General features: G+C 41.6%; 1 protein-coding gene across 6 annotated transcripts in view; it reads right to left on the bottom strand.

The window, feature by feature from the left end:
• Positions 1 to 19,409, bottom strand: part of SBF1 (SET binding factor 1) — a 173,692-nt gene that overhangs the window by 4,112 nt on the left and 150,171 nt on the right. For all 6 annotated transcript variants that reach the window (XM_056573047.1, XM_056573049.1, XM_056573048.1 and 3 more), the window contains 6 exons: positions 16,293 to 16,423; positions 15,963 to 16,190; positions 10,070 to 10,177; positions 9,653 to 9,867; positions 7,259 to 7,346; positions 6,581 to 6,712 (listed from right to left, as the gene is read on the bottom strand). In XM_056573047.1, the coding sequence (XP_056429022.1) occupies positions 6,581 to 6,712; positions 7,259 to 7,346; positions 9,653 to 9,867; positions 10,070 to 10,177; positions 15,963 to 16,190; positions 16,293 to 16,423 (902 nt within the window). The remainder of the gene's footprint in view (positions 1 to 6,580; positions 6,713 to 7,258; positions 7,347 to 9,652; positions 9,868 to 10,069; positions 10,178 to 15,962; positions 16,191 to 16,292; positions 16,424 to 19,409) is intronic.

Genomic DNA, 19,409 nt, shown 5'->3' with positions numbered 1-19,409 from the left:
ATCCTGACAGTTAACACCTTCAGAGCTGTGGTCAATCTGACCACAGCACTGATCGCCGGTGACATAGGGAGGGAGCTCCCCCTGTTCACCAACGGCAGTGCCGTTTGTTGCTATGGCAGCATGAGGTCAGATGATGACCTCCTGTATGCCTGCTACGGAAACCTGTGAGATCCAGCCACAGGCTGGATTGCACAGGCTGTAGTGTGTGCAGCTGATCAGGTTATACTGTGCTGCAGTACAAATGTATTGCAGCATAGTATAATTTGTAAAAAGTAAAAAAATAAAAATAAAAAATAAAAGATGTAAAATGCCCCTTTCCCAATAAAAGCCCTGTATTATCATAAAAAAACAAAAACACAAATCATATACATATTAGGTATTGCCATGTCCGTAATGTACTATAAATCTATAATGTAAATTATCCTGCACGGTGAATGCCGTAAAAACAAACAAAAAAGTGCAAAATTTTAATACAAATAGCGGAATAAAAAAAGATCAAAAAGGTTGCATGTATCGCAAAAATGACACCAATAAAAAGTACAGCTTGTCCCACAAAAAAATAAGCCCTTACTCAATGGCGTCGGACAAAAAATAAAAAATTAACGGCTGTTGGAACATGATAACAAAAAAAGAATTTTGCTCAGAAAACTAAAAAGAACATAAAAATGGGTAATGCATAATCGTTCTGACCCACAGAATAAATATAACATCACTTTTATCGCACAGTGAACACCATAAAAATTATAATTAAAAAGAAACCAGAAATTTTTACGTTTTTCACAATATTTGTGAGTTTTTCACAGAAAATGCTTCATGTGTCAACAAAAATGCACCACTTATATAAAGTACAATATGTCATAAAAAAAAAACAATCTCAGAATCTCTCCGCTCAGAAAAAGCATTTTAAAGTTATTAACATTTAAAGGGACATGTGAAATTTTAAAAATAGAGCCTGGTCATTAAAGGACATGTCCGGTGCTCACTTTTCTTATTGTATTCGTTCCGGGCTGCAAAATAAAAGAAAACAAACTTTCTCTTACCTGCCTTACGCTACCCCAGTGCTCCGATACAGGTGTTCGGTCCCCGGGCTGTATTCTTCTTACTTCCTGTTAGCCTGGCACGTCACACGAAGCTTCAGCCTATCACCGGCCGCAGCGATGTCCCGCCTCGGCCAGTGATAGGCTGAAGCTCCGTGTGACAAGCCGGGCTAACAGGAAGAAACAAGAATACAGCCCGGGGACCGAACACCTGTACCGGAGCACCGAGGTAGCGTAGGCAGGCAAGAGAAAGTTTTTTTTTTTTTTTTGCAGCCCGAAACGGATAGAATAAGAAAAGTGAGCACGGGACATGTCCTTTAATGTAAAAAATGTGTCCGTCCTTAAGGGGTTAATGAAGCAGGTAGTAACGAACAAGGGTGCTCATGAATACATTTACGTAGGAAAAACTAATGTACAAGTATCCACAAAGGCAGATCATGCAGTACACCAGTAATGAAGTTGCAAAACTTCAGTAAGGCTGGGTTCACACTACGTTTTTGCCATACTGTTTTCAATCAGTTTTTCTAATGAAAACCGTATGGCAAAAAAACGGATGGAACAGTATGGAAAAAAGTGAACCGTATGCGTTTTTAAACAGTATACTGTTTTTAAAAGTTTATACAGTTCCGTCAGTTTTTATAGAAAAAAACCCATACGTTTTTGAAAATTTTGTCCATTTTTAATGGGAGGGGTCTTGGGTGGGGACTTTAGGATTCAAATGCGCATGTGCAAAGTAAAAACGTATACGTTTTCCCGTATGGAACCGTATACATGTGCGTTTCCCATTGATGTTAAATAAAACGTATGCGGTTGCAGTACGGTTTTTAAACCGGAGTCAAAACCGTGGTTGACCACAATTTTGTCTCCGGTTTAAAAACCGTACTGCAACCGCATACGGTTTTTTTTACATGGACGTCAATGGGAAACGCACATGTATACGGTTCCATATGGGAAAAACGTATACGTTTTTACTTTGCACATGCGCATTTGAATCCTAAAGTCCCCACCCAAGACCCCTCCCATTAAAAATTTACAAAATTTTCAAAAACGTATGGGTTTTTTTTCTATAAAAACTGACGGAACTGTATGCACTTTTAAAAACAGTATACTGTTTAAAAACGCATACGGTTTACTTTTTTCCATACTGTTCCATCCGTTTTTTTGCCATACGGTTTTCTTTAGAAAAACGGATTGAAAACAGTATGGCAAAAACGTAGTGTGAACCCAGCCTAACACAGGCTATGAAATTGGGAGATTTGTCAGAAAGGCAGAGAAATTCTTGAGTGGCCTGAACAACTGCATTGTGAGGGATGTGGGTGTATAGGCTCTCTACATCAATAGATGCTAAGCAGAATGTATCCTGCCATATAAAGTTTTGCAATGAAGATATGCCTGGCAGCAAGGGAAGGGCAAGGCTAGGTTCACACTAAGTTTTGTACTTACGGTTCTCGTATACGGCTGGGAGAAAGGGGGGCGGGGCTTAATCGCGGCGCCCGCACTCAGCCGTATACGGGAAACTTATTTAATGCATGTCTATGAGCCAACCGGAGTGAACCCCAGCCTCCGGTCGGCTGCGTTTTCGGCCGTATGCGGTTTCCCGACCGTAGGCAAAAACGCGGTCGACCACGTTTTTGCCTGCAGTCGGGAAACCGCATACGGCCGAAAACGCAGCCGGCCGGAGGCTGGGGTTCACTCCGGTCGGCTCATAGACATGCATTAAATACGGTTCCCGTATACGGCTGAGTGCGGGTGCCCTGATTAAGCCCCGCCCCCTCCTCCCAGCTGTATACGGGAACTGTAAGTACAAAACGTAGTGTGAACCTAGCCTAACCATTCTAAATATTTAAACATGGTTTTAGTCGTTGATCCAATCCCAACCATGAAAGGTCATCCAAAACTTGGATCAGTGACTTTTGGACTTTCAGTTCAGTATCTTAATTGCCAAAATACAATGGCTATTCTGATTACTTACAATCAATCCACAAAAAATGGTTAGAACAAAGAGGATACCCTGCAAAGTAATTAATATGGCTAAACAAAGAGACAGACGTGAGTTTCTTGTACCTAACAAAATTTCTCATTTAACCCTTTCAGGACATCGGACGTAAAGGTACGCCCTTGTTTCCTGGTACTTAAGGACAAAGGATGTACCTGTATGCCCTGAATCCTTAAGCGGTTTTGAAGCTAGCACACAAGCTGCACTCACTTCAAAGCAGTGAGTGTTGGCTACCATCAGAGATCACTTTAGACGCCGTGATCAATGCCGATCACCGCTTTTAAAGTGAAAATGAAAGTTGCCAGTAGCTCAGTGGAAATGGCGCAAGAGGGTCCCCTTACCTGCCTCCGAATCAATAATGTAGCTTGGGTTTAGCCAGGCTATATCAGTGGTCACCGATCATACTGTGTAATGCTATGCCATATGCATAGCATTACACAGTAAATGCAATCTAATAATGGGGACTTAAAATCTATGGGGACTTAAAGTGTAAAGTAAATTTTAAAGTGTTTAAAAATTATTTAAAACCCCTTCCCCTAATAAAAAAATCTAATCACCCTTATTTTCCAATTTTACAATAAAAATGACATATCACACCATATATCAGAAAAAAAATTATAAAAAAATTATACAAAAACAGAAATGGTACCGATAAGAACTACAGATCACAGCACTAAAAGAGAGCCCTCAAACATTCCTGTATACCGAAATATAAAACAATAATTTAAAAATAATTGTTTTTTTATTAGGCGACCATGACATTTATTTATTTTTTAAACTGTCATTTTATTGAAAAGTTTACATAAGTACAAATCAAACAAAAATAAACATAGCGCAAGTGTCACATATCATGACATTTATTTAACTCCATTCATTACCTGCGGAACCATATTTGTGGTGTACTGCATAATCTTCCCTTGTGGAAAATTTTACGTAAGAAAAAGGAAACTAAACATACGTACACATGTTTGTGAGCCCCTTTATTAGTTACAGCCTTCTCATACCTTATTATTGGCAGCCGGGAATACTAAGTTGATTCAACTATACATTAGCCACTATAGTTATATTACCCCTATTTGATTATTAAAGATGGGGCTCTCAGTCCCAGACACTTGTCACCATTGTTATGCTCCTAGAGCGGATTTTGGCACCTTATTTGGGTGTGCCTTTATGTAACATCTTTTTGGAAAGAGATCCTTCAACTTCTCTCTACCTTGGTACATCCCTTACCCCCATGGGACTATTATTGTACTTATTTGGTGTCCTGGATGAGGAAGTGTGGCCCCCCATACCTGTACTTTTCTCCAGGAGACATTGTTTCTTGCTAGAAAGAAACGTTGCCCTTCGATGTATGGACCAGAGACCTCCGACACTATTTAGGTGGAAAAGGTGTGGGGTCCCTGGTGCTCTTCCCCTCAGATCCAATGTTCCTATAATAACTAGCATAGACTAGATCAGGGGTGTCAAACTCAAATTCATCGGGGGCCGCATCAGCAGTTTGGTCACCCTCAAAGGGCCGGTTGTATCTGTAGGACACCCCCCCCCACATACCGTATATGCCGGCGTATAAGACGACTGGGTGTATAAGACAACCCCCAACTTTTACAGTTAAAATGTAGAGTTTGGGATATACTCGCCATATAAGACTATAAGACTACCCCTCCTACCGCAATGTACAGTACCTTGTAATTCCCCCCACATTAGGTAGGCAGCATGTTTCCCCACATTAGTAGGCAGCATGGTTCCCCATGTTCCCCCACATTAGTAGGCAGCATGTTCCCCCACATTAGGTTGGCAGTATAGTTCCCCCCACATTAGATTGGCAGTATAGTTCCCCCCACATTATGTAGGCAGTATAGTTCCCCCCACATTAGGTAGGCAGTATAGTTCCCCCCACATTAGGTAGGCAGTATAGTTCCCCCCACATTAGGTAGGCAGTATAGTTCCCCCGACATTAGGTAGGCAGTATAGTTCCCCCCACATTAGGTAGGCAGTATAGTTCCCCCCACATTAGGTAGGCAGTATAGTTCCCCCCACATTAGGTAGGCAGCATGTTCCCCCACATTAGTAGGCAGCATGTTCCCCCACATTAGGTTGGCAGTATAGTTCCACCCACGTTAGGTAGGCAGTATAGTCCCCCCCACATTAGGTAGGCAGTATAGTTCCCCCATTAGGTAGGCAGTATAGTTCCCCCCACATTAGGTAGGCAGTATAGTTCCCCCCACATTAGGTAGGCAGTATAGTTCCCCCCATATTAGGTAGGCAGCATGTTCCCCCACATTAGTAGGCAGCATGTTCCCCCACATTAGATTGGCAGTATAGTTCCACCCACGTTAGGTAGGCAGTATAGTCCCCCCCACATTAGGTAGGCAGTATAGTCCCCCCCACATTAGGTAGGCAGTATAGTTCCCCCCACATTAGGTAGGCAGTATAGTTCCCACCACATTAGGTAGGCAGCATGTTCCCCCACATTAGTTGGCAGCATGTTCCCCCACATTAGTTGGCAGTAAAGTTCCCCCCACATTAGGTTGGCAGCACCCTCCCCATCCCCCCCTCCCCACAGACATACAGCCTCCAGCCATATACAGTGTATGGCTGGAGGCTGTATGTCTGTGTGCTGCCCCCACTGTGATCCGGTCACCGCTCCTCCGGCCCGGGGTCACAATCTACTGCTATGGCCTATGGACCATAGCAGTAGGTGCCAGGATCGGTCGAGCGGTGACTGGAATGCTGAAGAGAAGAAGATAACGCGCCACCGGTCACTTACCAGGCCCCGGCCGGAGAGCGTCCTCCTGCGATGATCCTGCCGTCCTCCTGGTCCTCCCGTGTCTCTATGGTTGTACGCACGGGACGTCACTGACGTCCCGTGCATACAACCATAGAGGCGGAGGACCAGGAGGACCGAAGGAGGATCACTAGAGGGCAGACGTTGGTGAAGGCTGGCGGCGGTACGCGGGCCACATGATTCGGCCTGCGGGCCTTGTGTTTGACACCCGTGGACTAGATCCACCTGCACCCTAATGATGTAACTGTCTACTGCATATATTTTGAGTGGGGCTCATGTGTTCTCTTTTTCTATTTTGAGTGGTTTGCTTTACTTTCATGCTTCGTGTTTGTTGCTGTTCCATTGGCCAAACTTTATCTCTCTTAAGTAAGACACTGATTTACATATTGTAAAATGCTTTATTATATGCTACATTGGTGTCATTATTTCTTGCATTATTGTCCTCCTTATTGTATAACCAGTACTACCGAAGTTTTTTACTTTTTCAATAAAACTAATTTAAAAAAATCATATAAATAAAAATTATATATAGTAATTATGCCTATATTACATTTTCTGGTTTGGGGCCAATAGATGTGCCACCACTAGGAGAGGACTGCCACGATCAAAATAGATAATGCGCCTAAATGCATTAGGACCATTAAGTCTCAATGAACGTAACAAAACTTACCTATTTTCTATGAATAACATAGAATAGGTCACATAGAAAAAGTATCTGACCAATTATCTCTTACACCACAAAATAAATAAGTGAATACTTACATCAAAAAATGCTCTTTCATCCACATTCTTGGGAGCACCCATTGTTGGTGTACCAGCAGAAATGGACTCTACCTCTGCCAAGTCAATCACTCCTTTACATTCAATGTCTGTACGGCTCTCATAATATCTCAGCTAATAAAGAGTAAAAAAAAAAAAAATGTTACAGGTGGTTTTATGTATTTTAAATAGTTGGGGATAACTGACCACATACACTGCTGAGAAGTCAAATATACTGTAATTTTGGGTTGGGTGGCTGGTAGGGGTGTTTTCTAATGATTTTGGTGGTTATCTGTTTTCTGTCATTTTATAATTGACTGTTCTTGCCTTGTCATTTGTTGCTAAACTTGATGATAATAAAAACTGATAAAAAAATAAATAAAATTACATATATATCACTAAGGCACCTAAGCAAAATTGGCAAGGACAACTGAAAGTGTGTGTATACACATGCATACATATATACACACACTTACAACATTCAGTCGTCCTTGACAACTTTGCTTAGGTGCCTTAGCTGTGAACCAATCTGCTAACTAAGCATAGTAAGTGTACTGTATAGCCAGCTGTGTCTTTTTTGCCATTTTTTACCTATATGTGAGAACGTCAAAACTAAGCGCTGAATTTTAGAAGCAAAGTTTAGCCACAGTAAAGTCTTTAATACTGATATACAACAGTTACCTGGTGCTTAGTCTTGTCCAGCACAAACCAGCGAGGTCTCCAGGGTTTCATAAATGCACCTCTCTTACACAAAATTCCCTCGTATGAGCTGAAAAAATAAAGAACAATATTTTCCCCAAAGACTGTTTAAATCACATATATGGAAAATGATATAAAAAAAAAAAAAAAAAAAAAAAAGAATCAGAAGGTTGATCTTGGCATACAATTCTGCATTGAAACTTATCTACTAATATGCAAAACTCAGACTCCAGATATCAGACATTATAAACATATCAGACATTAACATATTAGATATCAGACATTATAATAACCTACACAATCATTATACTAATACAATAACTTAATAAAGTGCCATCGCTAGATTGTTGACAAAATAGATAAATATGGTTGTTATATATATGCTCCGGAAGGAGTTGATAAAAAACAGAAAACACACTTAGTTTCTTTGCTGCTGCCAGTATCATGAGGCTCCGGTTCCTGCTGAGTGATGCTTCTGGATTCGGTGACGTGATGTCACATGTCCACTCACACAGTCAGCGGCTGAGACTGCATATTGCTGATTGTCTGAGTGATCAAGTGACGCCACCAAACTCAGATGCAGGAGCGAGGAAGATTTTTTTTTTTGGGGAAATCAACTCAGACCTTAGCATATAGGTAATAAAACAAAAAAATACCTCAGACCTTAGCATATAGGTAATATAGGTATAGGTAATAAAACAAAAAAATACTCTGCCCAGACAACCTTTATAGGTCTGCAACACTACAAGCAAGTATATACACCTGCATAGACTTCCCTATGTAATACTGTAGTCTGAGCTGAGGTGTGTATACCTGTATGCACTGTGCATGTATTCAACTGCCCAATCCCCTGCAGCTACCATTCTGTTGGTGCCCAGTTCCTGGTGATCGCTACTTCACAATATCTTCTCAACACACAGGAAATACTTGCTGAACCAGTCTCTGCATGCAGCATTGACCCACCTTAGCCATTTTGATATGTTGGGATGAGGACCAGGCAGTGAAGACCAGTTGGAACCAAGAAGTGGGGCAGCTGAGAACAGCTATCTTTAATTTTTAACTAAGGCAAACAACCTCTTTAAAGTATACCTCCAATGATCCACCTAAAAACCCGTTAGGATATGTATATTATACTATATATAATAAATTAAATTTCTAATATTGAATAAATAAAAAAATTCTGTTTATTAGAGGGTGCACACCTCATTTAGTTCAGTAAAGTGCAATGTCAGACATTGTACTGAAGCCCTTAGAGAGAAATGGTATGTGGGTATGCTTGTGGAGAGACCATCTGCACTGATTCAAGCAGACAGTCACTCTTACTGCATTGAGAGAGGGAAGTATAATGTGAGCTAACAGACTTGTACACAGACATTGGGATACAAAGACAATGATATCAAGTTCATGGAAGTGAATAAGTAACAGACAGATCAGCAGCACCAATGCCAGACAACTGAGGGGTAGGCTTTGTATAGGTACTGCACATGAGGCTCTAGGAGCGCTTTAAGTATTTTTTTGATAGTTTCAATGCTCCTTTTTTCTACCAACTGGGGGAGGGAATTATACTGAAGATGTCTTCTAACACATTACACTAGGGTAGTTACATAAAAAAAATACAATAATGCAAAGTATTTGCAGTTAGCTTTTTATGCAGATGGCACTATGGAACATTGTTAGAAATAGGATTGTGCTTTGAGTGTAATGTCACACAAAGAGCATACAAAACGTATTTCATGCTGTCTGAAAAGCAGGAAATATGCAGCATATTATCCTATGAGCAGACACACAGGTCTACCCAGCGGCAGCCCTGTGTGTGCAGTTAGGTATGGAGGCGGGCCGAGCGTACCAACAGGACTGTGACGTGCGGGCCCACATCCTCACTGCACACACAGGGCTACCGCCTGGTAGCGTCTGCTCATAGGAGAATATGCAGAATATTTCCCTCTGTGCAGTGGACTTCACGCAGCGAGAAATACGCTGCACATACTCTGTGTGACCCTACCCTACAAGGGTATTCCAATCTCATTAAGTAATTGCATATGGCTAGTAAATGATACCACTGGGACACGCACTGATGGTGAGAAAGAAAGGGGCGTATAGCTAATTCAGCCCACATACAATTTCTCCCTGCAGAGCAGCACCTGGCCACCCCCTGTGCAGGGACCATGAACTGGACTGGCTTCAACCCCCATACACAGTTGGGTCAGTAGCTTTTTTTTGCATAAAAAATAACCAGCAAAGGGGCCACATCATTGAACCAGTGCTGAAGCCTCTACTTTTATTTTTAGGACCTCTGGGAATAGCATATTCTTGCAATATCCAATCACTTATAAGATGCTAAAGATTCAACAGAACTACACAAATGTGTATAGTTACCGGTTTTCTCTTTCTGCTGTGTTGAACTGACTGTACAAAGTACTAGTGCTGTTTCTTGCTCCCAGTTTCCCTGCACCAGTAGGAGTGCTTGTTGTGCTTGGACCACTCTCCAAGCTCAAATTTAGTGTAGATCCTACACCACTCTCCTGCAGATAAATGCCCAAAGACTGTCGCTGTGAGGTGACACTGGATGACATCAGCAACGCACTGGATTTCTGGGAGATAAAATTAAACCTTCAGTAAATGGAATATCATTGAATATAAATAGAAAACAAGAATCCAACTAAACAATGGTAGCCAGGTCTACAAAATGCCCAAAACAAAACCACACAATAAATAGCTACATACAAAGACAAAACATAAAATACAAAAAATGGCATGTACAAATAGGCAAAAAGAGTGAAAGTGCAGACTCACCCGGCTCTCATGGCGGACCTCGGTCCTATGGGAAGCTTTCACTTTATCCCATGCTTCCTTCCACCTTTCAGGAACGGGCCGCAAATCCAACTCTAGATTTTGTAACTCCTATAAAATGAACGGTAATTTTTCTTTGTCCTTTGCAGCAATACCATGACCAACATACAATTTTATAACATGACAATTACAAATGGTGTCAATGAGTAAAGAGAAACTATACATACTGTATTTTTCACCATATAAGACGCACCTTTTCTTCCCCAAAACTGGGGGGGAAAAGTTGGTGCGTCTTATATGGCAAATACACATTAAAACCCTCTCATATCGTGGCGGTCCCTGCGGCCATCAACAGCTGGGACCTGCGGCTAATACAGGACATCACCGATCGCGGTGATGCCCTATATTAACCCTTCAGATGCATCGATCAAAGCTGACCGCCGCATCTGAAGCGAAAGTGAAACTAACCCAGCTGCTGAGTCGGGCTGTTCAAGACTGCCGCGGTGAAATCGCGGCGTCCCCAACAGCTTACAGGACACCGGGAGGGACCTTACCTGCCTCCTCGGTGTCCAATCGGCGAATGACTGCTCCGTGCCGGGATCCCCTGCATGGCTGGCGCTCTCCTTCGTCGTCATCACGTTATCGCGCACGCCGTCCCGTCATCCAATAGGAGTGGCGTGCGTAGCGACGTGATGGCAGCGACGGAGAGCGAGGATCCCGGGCAGCAGAGACATTCCGAAGCAACGGGGACACCCCGGGGACGCGGCGACAGCGATGGAGGGTGACATCCAGGGCAGCGGTGATGGGTCCGGAGCGGTGGGGACACGTGAGTATTACCTCCTATACCAGTGGTCTTCAACCTGCGAACCTCCAGATGTTTCAAAACTACAACTCCTGGCATGCCCAGACAGCCAACGGCTGTCCGGGAATGCTGGGAGTTGTAGTTTTGCAACATCTGGAGGTCCGCAGGTTGAAGATCACTGTCCTATACTTTACATTGTATTCGGTTCAAAATCTTTTTTTTCTAGATTTTCCTCCTTTAAAATTGGGTGCGTCTTATATGGCGAAAAATACGGTACATTTTATTAGGGAATATCATGGGTTGGGGGGGGGGGGGGGGTCTCCTCGGGACCTTCCTCTGAATCAGAAGAGATAGCTGCTAGGACAGAGCTTTGCTAAAAAAAAAAGCAAAAGCTTTTTCTACTGGATCCCCACCCAGAAGGGCATACTGATGCATAGCCTTCACCAGACAGGGCAAGGCGATGCCCGGGTCTCAGGCAAAGACTTGCTGTGATCTGTGGTACTTTATTCCTGTATTTTTGTATGAGTGCTCTAAAAGACCACGTGCTACATTGTTCTTGGCTGAACTGTGGATATTAACATAAAATAGCCGCTAGTGAATCTAATATAGCCTGTGTTTCCATAAACCCTCTCTATTATCTATACAGGAAGGCATAATATAATACTTGTATCCTGACACTCGAGATGAATGGATTTTGCAAACACTTGCTGTGACCTGTGGTACTTAAAGGGGTACTCCGATGGAATTTTTTTTTTTAAATCAACTGGTGCCAGAAAGTTAAACAGATTTGTAAATTACTTCTATTAAAAATCTTAATCCTTAATCCTCTTTCAGTAATTTTTAGCAGCTGTTTGCTACAGAGGAAAATCTTTATCTTTCCACCAGAGTACCCCTTTAAGCCTTTATTTCTATGTCCCCTGCTTCATAAAGCCCTATATGCACTAAAATTCAAAAGGCTTGGGGTAAGTTTGTGTTAATATTTTCAATTAAGGGTTGTACAGTAGGGCAAAAAAGTATTTAGTGAGCCACCAATTGTGCAAGTTCTCCCACTTAAAAAGATGAGAGGCCTGTAATTTTCATTACAGGAATACCTCAACTATGAGAGACATGAGAAAAAAAAATCCATAAAATCACATTGTCTGATTTTTTAAGAATTTATTTGCAAATTGTGGTGGAAAATAAGTATTTGGTCAACTACAAACAAGCAAGATTTCTGCCTCTCACAGACCTGTAACTTCTTCTTTAAGAGTCTCCTCTGTGGTCCACTCATTACCTGTATTAATGGCACCTGTTTGAACTTGTTATCAGTAGAAAAGACACCTGTCCACAACCTCAAACAGTCACACTCCAAACTCTACTATGGCCAAGACCAAAGAGCTGTCGAAGGACACCAGAAACAAAATTGTAGACCTGCCCCAGGCTGGGAAGACTGAATCTGCAATAAGCAAGCAGCTTGGTGTGAAGAAATCAACTGTGGGAGCAATTATTAGAAAACATACAAGACCACTGATAATCTCCCTCGATCTGGTGCTCCACGCAAGATCTCACCCTGTGGTGTCAAAATGATCCCAAGAACGGTGAACAAAAATCCTAGAACCACACGGGGGGGGGGGGGGGGGGGGGGACCCAGTGAATGACCTGCAGAGAGCTGGGACCAAAGTAACAAAGGCTACCATCAGTAACACATTACACCGCCAGGGACTCAAATCATACAGTGCAAAACATGTAAGCCAGTACATGTCCGGGCCTGTCTGAAGTTTGCTAGAGAGCATTTGGATGACCCAGAAGAGGATTGGGAGAATTTTATATGGTCGAATGAAACCAAAGTAGAACTTTTTGGTAAAAACCCAACTTGTCGTGTTTGGAGGAGAAAGAATGCTGAGTTACATCCTAAGAACACCATACCTACTGTGAAGCATGGGGGTGGAAACATCATGCTTTGGGGCTATTTTTCAGCAAAGGGACCAGGACGACTGATCCGTGTAAAGGAAAGAATGAATGGGGCCATGTATTGTGAGATTTTGAGTCAAAACCTTCCATCTACAAGGGCATTGAAGATTAAACGTGGCTGGGTCTTACAGCATGACAATGATTGGAGGGAGTTGAAAGTGTGTTGCCCAGCGACAGCCCCAAAACATCACTGCTTTAGAGGAGATCTGCATGGAGGAATGGGCCAAAATACCAACAACAGCGTGTGAAAACCTTGTGAAGATTTACAGAAAACCTTTGACCTCGCTCATTGCAACAAAGGGTATATAACAAAGTATTGAGATGAACTTTTGTTATTGCCCAAATACCTATTTTCCATCATAATTTGCAAATAAATTCTTTAAAAAAAAACAAAATCAGACAATGTGATTTTATGGATTTTTTTTTACTCATTATGTCTCTCATAGTTGAGAGAATTATGTGCTTTACCAAAAAGCTCTATCTTGGTCTCATCTGTTCACAAGACATTTTCCCAGAAGCATTTTGGCTTAATCAAGTTCATTTTGGCAAAATGTAGTCTTGCTTTTTTAGGTCTCTGTGCCAGCAGTGGGGTCATAGAAACATAGAATGTGTCGGCAGATGAGAACCATTTGGCCCATCTAGTCTGCCCAATAATCTGAATCCTATCAATAGTCCCTGGCCCTATCTTATATGAAGGATAGCCTTATGCTTATCCCATGCATGTTTAAACTCCTTCACTGTATTTGCAGTGACCATCTCTGCAGGAAGGCTATTCCATGCATCCACTACTCTCTCAGTAAAGTAATACTTGCTGATATAACTTTCAAACCTTTGCCCTCCAAAGTCCTCCTGGGTCTCCTGCCATAGCGCTTCATTTCATTTAAATGTTGACTGATAGTTTGCGCTGACACTGATGCTCCCTGAGCCTATAGGACAGCTTGAATATCTTTGGAACTTGTTTGGGGCTGCTTATCCACCATCCGGATTATCCTGCATTGACACCTTTCATTAAGTTTTCTCTTCTGTCCACGCGCAGGGAGATTAGCTACAGTGCCATGGGTTGCAAACTTCTTGATAATGTTGCGCACTGTGGACAATGGCAAATCTAGATATCTGGAGATGGACTTGTAACCTTGCGATTCTTGATATTTTACCACAATTTTGGTTATCCAGTCCTCAGACAGTTCTCTTGCCCTCTTTCTGTTTTCCATGCTTAGTGTGGCACACACACACACAATGCAAAGACTAAATTAACTTCTCTCCTTTTTTTCTGCTTTCAGGTGTGATTTTTATATTGTCCACACCTGTTTAAAGGAGCATCACATGCTTGAAACTATTTTATTTTTCCACAATTTTGAAAGGGTGCCAATAATTTTGTCCAGACCATTTTTGGAGTTTGGTGTGACATTATGTCCAATTTGCTGTTTTTCCTCTCTTTTTTTGGTTTAGTTCCAATACACACAAAGGGAATAAACATGTATATAGCAAAACATGCGTTACTGCAATCCTTTTCTGTGAAAAATACTTCATTTTCTTGAACAATTTCAGGGGTGCCATCACTTACGGCCATGACTGTAATTTAAATTTTAAAGGTGGAACAAGGACAAGTATTTTCTATACAATATTTCTAGAAAACGTGCAAAAAATTTGAAATACGATAGCTTAATTTGCTGAAAAATGTTTTGGCCCCAATCACTTCAGTGGAACGGGGAAGCATACTGAAGGGATATAGACAATCTCTCATGGATTGATACACTTCAGAATTTTACATCAATTGTACTATTCTGGAAGTGCCCTAAGATCATGAGACAATGGGAAGGTGTTGGGTTGGAAATTTTGAATAAATTAGGTCAAGAGGTAACACTAGACCTGAAAATATGTATTCTGGGGGAATTGTCCAAAGTGAATAAAAAACCAGTAGAGAAGCTATTTTTCTTGCTCATCTTATAATGCTCAGGACATGGTTTGCTAGGACCCCACCCTCTGTGGAAGTATGGAAGAAGCTTACTCGTAAAATGTAACGTTACAAACTATTATTGCTAAAAGAAAGAGGTGAAATCGTTCTGTGCAATAGAACATGGGAACGGTTCAAGATATAATTGTTTTCTCCCCCCACATGAGATCGCCGTTGAACATGTGACTTTTTCACGGGCTTGGGAGTATTGAGATTTCCTAGTATTACTTTTTTTCCCACACACCGGCCACGCCATGAGGGATCTACAGAGATGTTGAGCATCCCACTTCATGTTTTTGGTGATTTCTAATTTGTAATATTTACACAGCTGATGTGATTTAACTATTTTAGATATAATTGATATAGAGCAAAAGTTTCAAGCCTACTAACACTGTATTATGCACTATGAATAATGAATGATACATGTATGTACACTTCTTGTATTGACTGTTTGTTACTATATATATATATATATATATATATATATATATATATATATATATATATATATATATGAACTTTTCTTAAATGAATTTTCTTTTGTAATTGACACTGATTTATTGTATATTATTAAATAATTTGAATGGGTATTTAAGGCCCATTATGCGTATCACTAAGCTTGAGAAAGGCTCCATAGGAGCAAAAAAGTTCCTGTACTTTACATGAATCAAAGTATTTTTGCAAACTGGAGTTCTGCGCCATTCTCTTTGGTTATCTGGATGTACTCGCTCGGGGCACTGGCACCCTGCCTGTGTAAATTGGCTAAGCAGTGCTGCATTATTATACACACACACACACATACATACATTTTGCCAATGTTATTTTTTTTTTTTATTCCAGAAGTACCAGAAATTGATCATGCTTGAGGAAGTACCCATGTCGTACGAAACAATTGTTGCATCTCTCTTCTCTGTTTGTCTCTAGTGTCCCCGCTTCCCCGCTGTATGTCCACTGTGCTAATTTGAAGATGTAGTAAACTTTCTGAAGACCACAGATGGTGAGGGCCATTGGTTCATTTCTACCACCTAATACCAACAAACTCAATGGACGCCATGAAGTCAAAGTCAGTGCTGTATATCTAAGCAAACCAATGTCTATATCCTATGTTATTTTACAGCACTTTCATAACTAAGACACTTTGGGCACACACTTTTTCCCTTTACAGCGTACAGAGTAAAAGAAAGATTTACCTCCAACAAGCAAGTTATGGCATCTGGCTGAAGACGATGTGGTGCATGATAGGAAGGCCAAACAATCTTGCGCTTTGTCTGGGGAGCAGAGCTGTCATTTTTCTCAGTTTCTTCATGCTGGAGTCCCTGAACAAGCTCCCAGTCATAGGAAGGACCTTCACTTAGAGCTTCATGGGTATAATAATCCCACACACGTAAACCCCACACAGAACTGTATGGCCGCAACACCTACAGAGAAGTAACAGAAGAAATATATTAAGCATTTTCCAACATAATAAATTGTAAGATTAACTTTCACTACACACTGTACCAAACTGCATTGGTGCTTACCTCTCCATCCTCAGGGCAGAACATATAGTTAAAGAACATTGGATTCTTCTTGTGTATTCGCTCCATATACTCCCATACAGAGCGGCAGATCTGAGGGCCACGTCTATCTCCTTTTTCCTCATACAGAACTCCTGCAATTAAAAGGTGTTCAAATTGCTGTCAAATTTAAATTATCTTTTTAAGAGACTTGTGTTCCCAAAAAGAATATTCTATTAAAAATAATTACCCAGCTGTGAGTCAGTAGTCTGAAGTTAAAGTACAACTGTCAGGGCTAAATAACACTATTCAGCCTTGACATTTCTAAAGTGACTGACCGCAAAGTCAGGCAATCTAAATCAAGTAACCCCTTAAGGACTCAGCCCAGTTTGGCCTTAAGGACCCACCAATTTTTGTTTTTCCTCCTCCCCTTCTAAAAATCATAACGCTTCCACTTTTGCCAATCATGGCGTCTAAAGTGAAACATCTGCGGTGGGGTGGCATAGTTACGCGAGTTTAAATGGCGGAGGAGGGTCCCCTTACTTGCCTCCTGCTGCCGATTTGCTGATGTAGCCTGGCTTAGCCATGCTTTATCACTGGATAGCCGATCACATTGTATAATACTATGCCACAGGCTTAGCATTATACAGTAAATACAATCTAATGATTGCATATCAAAGTCCCTCATGGGGACATAACCTGTTAACCCCTTAAGGACGCAGGGTTTTTCAGTTTTTGCATTTTCATTTTTTCCTCCTTACCTTTTAAAAATCATAACCCTTTCAGTAAATTTTCCACCTAAAAATCCATATTATGGCTTATTCTTTGCGTCACCAATTCTACTTTGCAGTGACAGTCATTTTACCAAAAATCCACAGCGAAATGGAGAAAAAAACCATTGTGCGAAAAAAATCGAAGTAACGCCATTTTGCAACTTTTGGGGTCTTCAGTTTCTACGCAGTGCATATTTCGGTAAATAATGACACCTTATTATTCTGTAGGTCCATACGATTAAAATGATACCCTACTTATATAGGTTTGATTTTGTATTACTTCTGGAAAAAATCATAACTACATGCAGGAAAATTTATACGTTTAAAAATGTCATCTTCTGACCCCTATAAGTTTTTTATTTTTCCACGTACAGGGCGGTATGAGGACTCATTTTTTGCGCCGTGATCTGAAGTTTTTATCGGTACGGTTTTGATCTGACTTTTTGATCACCTTTTATTCATTTTTTAATAGTATAAAAAGTGACCAAAAATACACTTTTTTGGACTTTGGAATTTTTTTTTATGTGTACGCCATTGAACGTGCAGTTTAATTAAAGATATATTTTTATAGTTCGGACATTTACGCACGCGGAGATACCTCATATGTTTATTTTTATTTACACAGTTATTTTTTTATGGGAAAAGGGGGGCGATTCAAACTTTTATTAGGGAAGGGGTTAAGTGATCTTTATTAACACTTTTTTTTTTTACAGTGTTATAGCTCCCATAGGGACCTATAACACTGCACACACTGATCTTTTACACAGATCACTGGCATGTATTAACACGCCTGTGATCAGTGTTATGGGCGCTTGACTGCTCCTGCCTGGATCTCAGGCACGGAGCAGTCATTCGCCAATCAGACATCGAGAAGGCAGGTAAGGGCCCTCCCGGTGTCCTGTAAGCTGTTCGGGATACCGCGATTTCACCGGGATACTTTCATTTTCACTTCTGAAAGGTTAATACAGGGCATCACCGCGATCGGTGATGTCCTGTATTAGCCGCGGGTCCTGGTCGTTGATGGCCGCCGGGGCCGACCCGATATGACGCGGGGTCACCACGTGACCCCGCGGCATATCGCGGGAGCCAGCGGAGGACATAAATATACGTCCTTCGTCGTTAAGGGGTTAAAGAGTACCTTTCATCAAATTTTTTTTTTATGTTATAGCTTATTTTATATAGATCAACTTTCTAATAGGATTGTATAAAAAAAAAAAATAATAATAATTATTCCTTTTATGTCTATTTTTATTTTGAAACTGTGTCCACTAGGGGTCCCTGGCCGCAAGCTTTTTCATTGATTTCGAACTCATGCCAGCCTGGCGTGAGTCCAAAATCGTAGACTCGGCACAGCTCCTAGGAGCGAGCGTTGTGCTCGTATCCCTGCAGGGCGCGGCAGCTCTGTCCTCCGACTTTCCTCTACTCTCTATGGCACATGTAAAGCCAAACAGAGAGGAAGAGACACAGAAGCTGCCGTCCCTGCCCTGTTAGCCTGTATGCGCGCTCCTGAGAGGGAGCGCTGCATACAGGAAGGGCGGAAGCGAGCCCTGGCCAGGCATCCGATGACGTTGTGCCTGTCTGGCCACGCCCACTTCCTCCCCTCTCACACAGCACCAAAACTAAGCTACTGAAGAGAGAAGAAAAGAGGTATTTCCAGGGGGTATTGAATTAAAAAAAAAAAGGACAGGGATAGAGTTAAAGTCAGGGACAGATGGGGAGGGGGATTAGGGAGAGTGTAGTTGACGATAGGTACTCTTCAAGGACGAAGGGCGTACAGGTACGCCCTTGCGTACAGGTACGCCCTTGCGTCCAGGTACTTAGGGACCAAGGGCATACCTGTACGCCCCGGGTCCTTAAGCGGCTTTGAAGCGAGCACAGGAGCTGCACACGCTTCAGAACAGTGAGTGTCGGCTACCAACAGTAGCCAGACACTCGCTGTTAATGACAGGCAGCAGCGATGCCGCCCCTGCTAGTCATGAACACTTTAGATGCCGTGATCAATGCTGATCATGGCGTCTAAAATTAAACTTAAAAACTCTGGTAACTCAGATGGGCTCACGGAGAGAGGGGCTAGGGTACCCTTACCTGCCTCTGATTCACTGATGTAGTCTGGCTTAGCCAGGCTATATCAGTGGATTGCTGATCACACTGTATAACGCTATGCCATAGGCAGAGCATTATACCGTAAATACAATCTAATGATAGCATATAAAAGTCCCCTATGGGTACTTAAAAAGTGTAAAAGAAATAAAAAATAAATAAAATAAAAGTTTCTAAAATTATATAAAACCTCCTCCTTTTATCCGCCTTATTTTCCCATTTTGCAAAAAAACTAAGTTAACATATTTGGTATTGCCACGTGTGTAAA

Source organism: Hyla sarda, chromosome 4, assembly GCF_029499605.1.
Source record: "Hyla sarda isolate aHylSar1 chromosome 4, aHylSar1.hap1, whole genome shotgun sequence".
Classification (NCBI taxonomy): Eukaryota; Metazoa; Chordata; class Amphibia; order Anura; family Hylidae; genus Hyla; species Hyla sarda.
This window is presented reverse-complemented; position numbering and strand designations above follow the sequence as displayed.